Source organism: Lathyrus oleraceus, chromosome 5, assembly GCF_024323335.1.
Source record: "Lathyrus oleraceus cultivar Zhongwan6 chromosome 5, CAAS_Psat_ZW6_1.0, whole genome shotgun sequence".
Taxonomy (NCBI): Eukaryota; Viridiplantae; Streptophyta; class Magnoliopsida; order Fabales; family Fabaceae; genus Lathyrus; species Lathyrus oleraceus.
The window spans coordinates 633634874-633646010 of NC_066583.1; the positions used below are offsets into that span (position 1 = coordinate 633634874).

At 33.2% G+C, this 11137-nt stretch overlaps 1 protein-coding gene across 2 annotated transcripts; it reads right to left on the minus strand.

Annotated features, from left to right (window-relative positions):
- Window positions 1-5008: 5008 nt before the first annotated feature.
- LOC127087421 (auxin-responsive protein IAA26) lies at window positions 5009-7644 on the minus strand. 2 transcript variants are annotated; one of them, XM_051028313.1, is made up of 6 exons: window positions 7437-7644; window positions 6680-7020; window positions 5978-6267; window positions 5748-5889; window positions 5309-5373; window positions 5009-5222 (listed from the first exon to the last, which is right to left on the minus strand). In XM_051028313.1, exons 2-6 carry the CDS (start codon window positions 6997-6999, stop codon window positions 5188-5190), a joined length of 852 nt encoding a protein of 283 aa, XP_050884270.1. In that variant the 5' UTR covers window positions 7000-7020; window positions 7437-7644; the 3' UTR covers window positions 5009-5187. The 2 variants fall into 2 exon arrangements, with proteins under 2 accessions (XP_050884270.1, XP_050884269.1); XM_051028312.1 differs by lacking the exon at window positions 7437-7644 and adding an exon at window positions 7128-7409.
- Between the last annotated feature and the right edge of the window lie 3493 nt (window positions 7645-11137).

Here is an 11137-nt window from a genome sequence, read left to right on the forward strand (position 1 = left end):
GAGAGGGACGCATGGCCACCGGTCATTGGAAATGAGAAGATTTTTTTTTTATTTTTCTAATTTTCTTGATTATTAATATTATTTATTATTTGATTTTTGATTGGATGATGGAAATGGGCATGGATAGCAAATGTGAGCCTTAGATTAATTGGAGTCAATGATTCAGATTAAATCAAAGAAACACACATTAATTTAAAATGTCAAATCAATTAAGATAACTAAAATTCTCGCCTTCTAAATAAATATGATAAAAATAAAATAAAATTGTAGAAAATTCTATTTAATTATCCTGAATAAAATGACAAAAGACTAAAAATAAAAGGGATAAAAATGGATAAAAATCGGACGTAAAGTGTTCAAAAAATTAAACTGAATGTGCGAAAATGATCTGCACGAAATAAACTTCTCGGAAACATACATGTTTTTGTTACATTTTGAAGTGGAAAATGATCGGTTGAAAAGGCTTAAGCTAATCAAAATGCGATCAAAAAAGTATTCGAAAAATAAAACGAGCACGCCTGATTAAACTACGTGAAACGTAAATTAATAAAACTGGCGCCTGTAAGCCTGATCTTTAAGTTTTTCGCTCGCTGATTTTATGTATATTTGAGAAACGATTTAACTGATATGTTTGTAGACCCGAAAATTTATTCTGCTTGATATTTTAGGCATTATGCATGGTGAAAGACATGTTATGTTATGCAGGTGATGCAAAGTAAAAATAAAGTTAGATGTATGAAAGTTTTTTAAATGCCCATCCAAAATTGGGGTATGACAATCATCATCGTCAAAACCCACAACACCAAACCTTCCTCCACCTTCGCGTGCCACCACCCTTTCGTGTGCTCCTTCGACCGTGATTTTGTCTTAACATAATTCACAACAATAATACCACAACAGTACCAATAACCACTGCTACAACCATCTCCTTCCGCTAATAATCATGATAAGCACGATGTTTGTTCCATGCCGGTGAAGAGATTAAACAATAAAGTTCGGTTTCGTCGCGACACTTTCAAATGATTGTGAAGGTTAGATTATGCAAGTTTACAAGCGATTTGCAGAGGATTTGAATAGCAAATTTCATTTAGTTTTTTTTCCAGAATGGCGGGTGCAGAGCGGTTTCGGCATTGCGTTCAAGCGAGTTCACTACAGCAACTCGCAATAACAACAACACATTCATCGCAGCAGTTACTCGTTTTCCCCGCGTTAATAATTTTCGCATTTTTGGTAATGGTCACATCTTGGTTTTGTCGTGTGTTCATGTTACGTCTTTTAGTTTGTTGTTTGCATAGCTCGTTTCATGTCCGTTTTTTTTCTGTTTCGATGTTGCATTTGCGGATTTTGGATTTTGTTTGCATTTTGGCACTTGGAATTTAAGAAGTGAATGAACACTATCATTTGAACCATGAAGAAGCATGTTTCGGGTGGTTTGGATTTTGATTTTAGAAATTGTTTTCAGAACTATTATCATTTTCCCTTCATGTTACTACTGATGCATTTCTTCCATTTGGTTGATGTATGTTTTACTGAAGCTTTTATTTTGTTTTATGCCATTATTTCATTTGTTTCCCTTTTTTTTATTCGATGCCATGGTTTATTGAGATGTGTATAATTGTTGAATTGGTTGAGAATCTAGCTTGTAACCTTCGGGTCTTGGGTTCAACTGTTGTAGGATACACATCATTTATTTTTCTACTATTTTTTGTTGTTATTTGAATTTACTTTAATCAAGTTATTTTTATAAACTTTTGGGCATGGAGCATTTAATTTAAAGTCCATTTAGATTTTTCTATTTATACTTTTTTTAATTTCATTTTATATTTATTTTAAATTCCATTGTATTTCGATTACGATAATTATAATTCCGCGACATTGATGAACAATAAAGTATAATATGCATGTGTGGTTGTTCTGTTCTTTGGTTTATTTTCATTGCTAAAATCATATTTTTATCCGCGGATTCGATATTTTTGATATATTGATTGTATATCGCTGCGTTATGACCATTTACGTACGGTATTCCGTTTTTTGTCGATACACACAAACCGACTTTGAGCACATTAATTAGTGTGTGCATTTCTTGACTTTTCGTTTGTTTTAATTGTCAACTGTGAGATTTACATTACAGCGGTTTTGTTACCATTTGCTTTGCCATACAAATTAAACCTCACCTTATGAATTTATTTGGTTGAGTGCATGAGTTCATTCCCATTCTATTCCATTTTGCAATTATACATTTCACGTTAGCATTTCTTTTGATTCATGATAACAAACAATGATCCAACATCATTGTTATTTAAATCAAGTTCGAACTCCATTTCCATTTGCCTTGCACGTCCTTGCATTATGTGACATTAATTCACATCTCTGCATTACAATCTTAATCTGTGCACGTCCCATATTTTGTTTTACTTCTTTCGATTTGATTAAGATGAACATGTGTTGTACATATGACATGTGTTGCTATATCCTATCTTTTGACTTACTCTTGGGCCTTTTTACAATGAGACTCTTTCTAGTGCACGTACACTCACTTGCTTGCATTTGTTTGATTGGATATTGCTTTAATCATTTCATTATCGCATATCCTCATTCGGCAAATGTATCCCCATTTCCATGACGTGTAATAATTTTATCGCATTATTTTTTGATTGATTTGTTTAGTTTAATTTCTAACACAAGAATAAAATCAATCGTTTTCAAAAAGAACAAATAAAAACTCGATGCAACGTTGAGTATTTTTCTCAAAGACAAAAGTTCATCAATTTCAAACCTTTCATCTCAATTCATTTCTATCATTCCCAATTTCTCAAACAATCCATTTCTACCATTTTCAAACTCTCAAACCATTCTATCAAACTCTTTTGCAATCGTTAATCAAATGATTGATCCAACGTCAATCCATTTTCCTAATCAAAAATCAAAAATACTTAACCACTATTCAACATTTTTTTCAATAAAATGGATGAAAGGAATGGGATGTAGTCCACGAGCTCCTGAGAGTTAAGATTCGAGATGTGGTTCTCGTCAATCTAAACACTCATCATCCTCAAATCAATTCCACAACGTTTAATAAACCTCGACTAACTTCGAGTGCATTTTCTCAAGCCAAACTTCAAAAGATCTAAAAATATCAAAACTCTTTCATAAATAAGATGAAAAATAAGTGGGGGTGTAGTCTACGATCTCCTGAGAATTAGGAACTGAGATATAGTTCTCGCCTCTCCGAACTCTCTCATCGTCCAAAAATACTTCAAATCAATCACACTCTTTTCTTGCCGCCGTGTGAAAACTTCTTGCAAACAAAAAGTTATTTGATAACAAATGTATGTATCGATTTAAATATCATTCAGATAAAACTATTGAATATTATAAGGAAAAGTTCATTATTATGGGGAACAACTAAATTGAGGGGTTGGATTATCATGAAACCATTTCTCCAGTTGGGAAAATGGTAATAAAAAGAACATTTCTTGTTGTTTCTACTACAAAGCACTGGGAACTTCATCAAATAAATGCTCAGAGTGTTTCTTTTTTGCATGATGAGCTTGATGAATAAGTGTAAATGAAATTACCTCTCGGTTTCAAGACTTCTATACCATATCAAGCATTTCGCTTGTGTAAATCTCTGTATGATTTGAATTAGACACCTCGATGTTGGTTTGTCAAACTTAAAAGTGCTCTTATATAATATGGTTTCACACAATCGTACTCTAATTACTCTCTCTTTACTCTACATTGTGATTGTGTGGAGTTGTATGTGCTAGTTTAGCAATAAGAAAGCAATTGAGTCCTTCAAGTCTTACTTGAGCACATGCTTTCATACGAAAGATTTTGGCCTTTAAAATATTTTCTAAGCATTTAGGTGACTCGCTATTTCAAAGGAGTCTTTTTGTGCCAATGAAAATAAACACTTGACATCATCATTGAAGCTAGGTTGTTGCCTGTTAAACCTGTTGACTTTCCCTTAGATCAAAATTACCATCTTCCCTTGACTACTGGAACTCCATTTTTCAATCTAGATCGCTATCGAAGACTAATAAGTTGTTGTCGAAGACTAGTAAGTTTTGATCTAATTAACTATAACTAGACCAAAACTTTCTTACAATGTTCATATGTTGACTCAATTTATACAAAAAAATCTTAAGAACACTGAAACACTACTCTCTGTATTATTCATTATCTCAAGGGAAATCCCGACCATGGTATTTTTTCCCAAGTTGGTTGTAATCTTTAAATTAACAACTAGTGTGACTTGCATTGGGCAAGTTTCCCTTTGACTAGTCGCTCTCTTGTTGGATAAATTGTTTTTCTTAAGAACTCGCTTATCTCTTGTAAATCTGAAAGGCAACAAGTTGTCTCAGGTTTCACTACTGAGAGACAGAATATCGTTCCATAACTCCTACAAGCGTAAGCTCAAATAGTTGAAAGTACTGTTGCGCTCTCTCATAATCTCTCAATCTCAACTCCATGAAGATATATAGTGATAGTAATGTCAATCCAGTTTCACATCAAAATTAACTGTCATTTTGTAGATGATGAACTCCTCAAAGACAGCAATTCAACTCATCATGTGATCACTAATATTCAACTAGTTAATGTATTTACTAAAGCATTAGAAAAACAACAATTTGAATTCAACTCATCCTGTGTTCAGTAATATTCAACTAGTTAATATGCTTACAGCATTAGGAAAACAACAACTTCATTAATTTCTAAACAAATTGAGCATTCACAATTTGCATGCTCCAAATTGAGAGAGATCTTAGGCAAGGCATAACTTTAATCTTTTAAAGAACTTTTTCTTATTTCATATATTCATTTGAAATATGTAAAATATTTACTTTAAAAACTGTGGATCATATTTACTTTAATTTTCCACCAACATTCATAATTTTTCTCTGTTTTAAAGTTTTCATGTTATATAATAGTTTTATGATAATTTGAGATTCGTCATATTATATGAATCCTTTAAATTTGAGATGTAAAAGAAAAAACAGCAATCTACAAAATTGACTTCAAAATTCAAACCAAAACAAGTTACTAACAGTTACTACACAGTAAATCATTAGTACACACATTCGTGAAGTTGTACTTCCCTATTTATACAAAACCCATAAACATTTCAAATCTTCATTTAAAAAAAAAACATTCATAATCATACACTTTCATTCCATTGCCAAATCAAGTACATATCTTCTCTTGCTTAGTAGTCCCAACTGAAAACACAAAATCAACATTTATTCAAATTAAATCAAACATGAAAACAAAAATAACAAACTAGCAAAGATTCTATCGAACTCACGTGTAAATGCAGAAAGCTCTGTACTCTTCAATACTCGAAGCCTCTTCACTGTTGATACAAACATACTGCCAAACACAGACACATACATAACAGTTATTATTATAATAATAATAATAATAAACCATATAATATAAATCTTTGCTACCGATAATAGTTTTCTAGCAATTATTTAAAATTAGTACTATAATCTTATAATATAGTTAATTTGTATTATTTCTAAGATAGGGGACATAGAACAAATGTTATGTTATGGCATGTAGTGATACAGATTTATTCTCAACACTTGTCAAAACATAAATGGTTGCATATAATTAAAAAAATATATATGAATTGTTAAACACAAGGAATCTAACAAATTGTCACAGTATTGGAATATATTATTATAAATTTTATTATTATAATATAGCATAAGATTGGAAGTGATAATGAAGATGCTTACTGCCATGGGACATCACCAACAAGCATCCTGTCTCCTTCATTATCCTCATATACAAGAGTATATTCTCCACTTCCATCCAATATTCCACTTATCACTTTTTCTTCATCTTCATTTTTCTTACTTCCACAAGAATCTCCTTGAGCTATACACAAATAATAATTTAAATTATAATCATAACATAATCAAATATTACAAAAAAAATATACTTAGTGTTACAAAAAAAGTGTTACCTTTAAGGAGTCCTCTAAAGAGTTCATCCACAGCTATAGAGAGATTTTCATAGCTATGATAAGCTTTGAGATCAACTTTTCTACCAATAGGAACACCATCCATGTTGATTTTAACAAACAGCCCTTTACCATAGTTGTTGTCAATAGGTTTTTTACCAGCAACAACCTTGTTGTGATGTTGTGTCTGAGATTCAGTTTGTGATGTTGGTTTAGAATTGCTGCTTGTTGTTGCAAGATTTTTCCTGAATGAACGAATTGGTGGCCAACCTACTACTGGCCCAGGAGCAGTTCTGTTTTTTTGGTAGGGTCCATACACAAAGATAAGCATGATAATAAACAGTAAAACTTGTAAACACATAGATAAAAGCTTTAAAAAAATTGTAAGTTTTAATTGTATCAGTTCATGAAGATTTGCATGTTTTGGTGAAACACAATTTTTATGTATATATAAAAGGCATGTAGTAATTAATAATAGAAAAACATGATATTAATTTCTTGCACTAAAAAGTGTAACAAAAGAACACTAGATCTATTACTACTACACAAAAAAACTGGTAGAAAGGAACAGAACAGAAAACTTGCATGGACCACAACAGTAGAAAAAAACAAAGTGACTGTGTGAATGAATATCCTCTGTCTAAAAAGTTTATAAAAAAAAATATTAGAAAAAAAAGTTTGATATAGAAAAAGGTAGTATAGTACCTTTTCTGAGAAGTGTTGGAAACAGCTGTAACTTTGTTATTATCACCATTCTGTAACTCTACTAGCTTAGGACAAGAGGCTTGTGATGATGAAGATTCTTTGCCTCTCACATGTTGGTTTGATGGAAAGTGAAGAAATGATGTATTGTTTGTTGAAAAGTAATTACTGCCAAGAGAGAGTTTAGAGTCATGATTATCAAGATCTCTTTGTTTGTTGTTGTTGGTGGTGTGAAACCAGTTTTCAACACCAGGTGGAGCAAGCCTTAGTTCTAGCTTTCTTTCTTCTGAAGATTCTCTCTCATTTCTTGACATTTCATTCATCACTAGAGAAAGAAAATAAACCTGAGAAAAAATGGAACAACAACATGTTAGAGACAGAAAATGAAAAAAACAAACAAGTGTGTGTGTGTGTGTTTTTTATTTGTTTGAGTTAGAGTTAGCATGCATACCCTTATGCGAAAAAAGAACAAGAGAGTGTTAGAGAGAGAAAGATTCTACAATGAAAGAGTGAGAAAGTAGAAATATTATAGAGCAAAGAGAGAGAGTGATAATAATAATAGTAGCAAGAGATTGTGAAATGGTTTTGTTTTGGTTTGCTTTAAGTCTTTTATTTGCACGCTTAGAGGGTCCTATAGTTTCTCTCTCCTCTTAGATAAAGGGAAAGGAGAGAGAAAACAGGAACGGAAATAGAAGAGAATACACGCAAACAATGAAGAACGTTGGGTTGTTTATCACAGGAAGTAAAGTTGAATGCTGACCTCGTCTAAAGATACTCTCTCCTTCTTCGCCTGCTGCTGCTACTGGCTTTCAGTTTCAAACACACTATCTATGCTGCTAATGCTATGCCTATTCTTTATAGCTCTCTGGCTATGTCTCTTCTCTTGTTACAAGCACACTAACCCAAACACTTTTTATTAGTTACCTTCTGTCATTGAAAGTGACTAATTCAATTAACTTTGGGAAAATGCTTAACTTTTTTGTTTTCTGCTTAATCACACTGTCAATTTTCATTACTATTACTACTATTACACTTCTTTTTCTCCCTAAGTGAATTAATAACATCATAGAATCATATCTACACTATTTAAAATTACATGCTCTATCAACACTTTAAAAGGTTTCTAATACTAGTACACTACTACTAGTAACATTGTTTATTAGAGAAAGAGATTTCTTATTTTGACACCAAAAATCAAATACCATACACTTTATAAAGTAAAACATGGGTATGTGGTTGGTTATCTTAGAACAAGGAAAAAATAATTATTAAACATTTAAAAAAAGAAACTATATAATATTACGGTGTAAGTGTTACCTTAAGTCTAAGAATAATATTCCTCTTAGAGAAAGAGAAAAGATGACTATACACTTTCTTGCATGAACACCGTATATATACACGTATATGTAAAGTAAAAAGGTTTTTTTTAATGTTTTTATTTAAATAATACTATTAGTAATAAAGAAATATTTCTATAATAGTGCATTCATTTGAAAAAATTATATGGAATTTTGATTTTAAATATGAATCATCACCTTCGTTTAAATAAATATGTATCATTAAAAAATGTATGCCATAATTATATACCGCCGTTTGATTTAGAGGTAAAAATAATCGATGAAACGATGAGATAGTGTTTCACTGCAGTAAAGCAAAATGTGTGATTGAGGAAGAATTTGAATACCTGAGAATTGTGCGCCTTCTTTCTTATACAGTGGAAACGGTTAAAACCGTCTACCAAGAGTGTGGCGTGCAGTACGAACAATTGTCTAATTGATCTGGATAATGGATAATACCTCAAGGGACAGAGTTGTCTGCTTTAAGTGAGAATAAGGAACACTTGCTCCTCACGTTCACTCGTTTTTTGCCTTGTGAGTGGCCCAAACCAAAACCAAGACCAACCCTTTCAGGGACACTTAACTTGTCATTTATCAAGGTAATTAGCATGTGATGGACATGGACTTGGGTCGGGCAATCCAAGCTCTAGTTGGAGAACATATGGCTCATCATATCATGCCTACCCATTTCGTTTTATGCCCCTCTAATGGCACCTTTGGGATGATTGAATCATGGGTTGTTTCCCTCTAAGTTCAGTGAAAGTTATTTCAATCCACATTCCTTCAAGCACTGGGCCTCGGAAGGGCGGGGTGATTAATTTGGGTTAATGATTGTATCTCTTTTAAATGAAACTTAGAGGAGTGAGTCTTAGGAAGGGCCTGAAGAGCAAGTCCCTTGCGCGAGGCTTTTAAGAGTGAGTCACTCACTCGAGGCTTAGATAGTGGGTCCCTCAAGCAGGGCTCGAATAGTGAGTTTCTAAAGCGGGGCTCAGAGGGAGAGTCCCTTAAGCGTCAAATGTGGGGAACACGTAAAGCATAAAAATGCTCTATCATTATTAGTTTCCCTTAGGGATCGAGCAGTAAGAGGCTTATGACAATATTAAAGAATATCTAATCAAGCCTCTAATCTTGTTACCTCCAAGTAGAAATAGGAGTATGAAGTTGTACATAGTTGTGTCGAATTCGGCTATAGGAAGTATGTTAGCTCAAGAGGATGAGAATGGCGTCGAAATAGCCATTTATTACCTCAGTCGAATCTTGATAGATGCAGAGACTAGGTATAACGCAATTGAAAAATTATGTTTGTGCCTATATTTCTCATGTACCAAACTCAAGCATTATATAAAATCAGTGGATGTTTACGTTTACTCTCATTTGGATGCTAATAAACATATGTTGTCAAAGCCTATATTACACAGTCGAATAAGAAAGTGGGCATTGGCGTTTACTGAATATTCATTGACTTATTGTCCTTTGAAAGTAGTAAAAAGACAAATTGTCGCAAATTTCATTGTCGACCATTCAGTGGTCGAATCAATAGAAGGATATGTAGGAACTAGGCTTTGGAAATTTTACTTTGACGGCTATATGCATAAAGATGGAACCGGAGTGAGAGTATTTATAATTTCGCCAAAGGGTATACCAACCAAATTCAAGTTTAGGATCGATGGCTATGTTCTAACAATGAGGTTGAATATCAAGCCTTAATAACATGCCTTTGGGTTTTATTGGATTTGGGGGCAAGAAATGTCGAAATAAAAGGAGACTCGGAGTTGGTGGTTAGACAACTAAAAAAGTGTATAAATGTATCAAAGAGAACTTGATGATGTACTTTGGCAGGGCCAACTCTTTGCTAAAATGTTTCGACCATGTCGTTATTGAACATATTTCGCAATTAGAAAATCAAGAAGCAAATGACTTAGCCCAAATTACTTATGAAGTTTTTTTTGAAGATTTTGAGACTTAGGAAGTTTTGGCCATTGACTTAATGTTAGATAATGATTGGAGAAAACCCATTGTCAAATACTTGGGAAATCCAATAGGAGTGACAGATCCGTAAAGTTAAATACAAAGCCCTAAGTTATGTAACTATGGGGAATAAGTTGTTTAAGAAAACTTCTGAAGAAATTCTTCTTAAGTGCCTTGGCGAGAATGAAGCATATTTAGAGATCTCCGAGGTACATAGAGGATAATGTGGCTCTCATCAGGAAGGCCATAAAATTAAATGGTTGTTCTTTCGACTAAGGGTGTATTAGCCATCTATGTTGAAAGATTATATAGATTTCGCCAAAGACTGTCAAGAATGCTAAAAGCATTCAGGTATCCAACATGTGTCTGCAAGTGAGTAAACTCAATAGTCAAGTCATGGCCTTTTAGAGGATGGGCTTTAGACATAATTAGTGAAATCAAGCCATCGTCGTTGGAAGGGCATAGGTACATCTTGGTAGGGATAAATTATTTTACTAAGTGGATAGAAGTTATCCTTTTGTCTATGTTGACCAAGAAGAAATGATAAGTTTCATCTAAAATCATATTATAAATATATTCGGAATACCCGAGACTATCACAACTGACCAAGGATTTATGTTTACAGAGCGAAAGATGGTGGAGTTTACCTTAGAAGTTGGTTTCAAGCTGCTAACTTCGACACCTTAGTATGCCCAAGCCATTGGTCAGGTCGAAGCGGCTAACAAGATAGTGATTAGTTTAATAAAAAATCATTTGGTTCAGAATCCAAGGAATTTTCACAGAACCTTAAATCAAGTGTTGTGGGCATGTCGAAACATTCCCAAGTAATTGACTAATGCCACACCGTTTCAAATGGTTTACGGGCATGATGCAGTACTCCCTTTAGAAATTCATTTGCATGCAGTTAGAATTCAAATAAAAATAGAGATTCCAACTGAATACTATTGGGGTATGATGCTTGACGAATTAAATGATCTGGATGAAGAGAAATTAACGGCTCTAGATGTCTTAATGAGACAAAAAGAAAAAGTAGCTAAGGCATGCAATAAGAAAGTTAAATCCAAAACTTTCCACTTACGAGACTTAGTTTGGAAAGTCATCATACCCATGCATATAAAAGATAGAGCTTTAAGCAAGCGGTCCCCTAATTGGGAGG

Coding starts and splice junctions, on each gene's coding strand:
- LOC127087421 (XM_051028313.1), bottom strand. CDS start 6,999: ATGAATGAAATGTCAAGAAATGAGAGAGAATCTTCAGAAGAAAGAAAG. Junction 5,890..5,977: donor CTTTAGAGGACTCCTTAAAG/GTAACACTTTTT, acceptor ATTTGTGTATAG/CTCAAGGAGATTCTTGTGGA. Junction 5,374..5,747: donor GTTGGTGATGTCCCATGGCA/GTAAGCATCTTC, acceptor TGTGTTTGGCAG/TATGTTTGTATCAACAGTGA.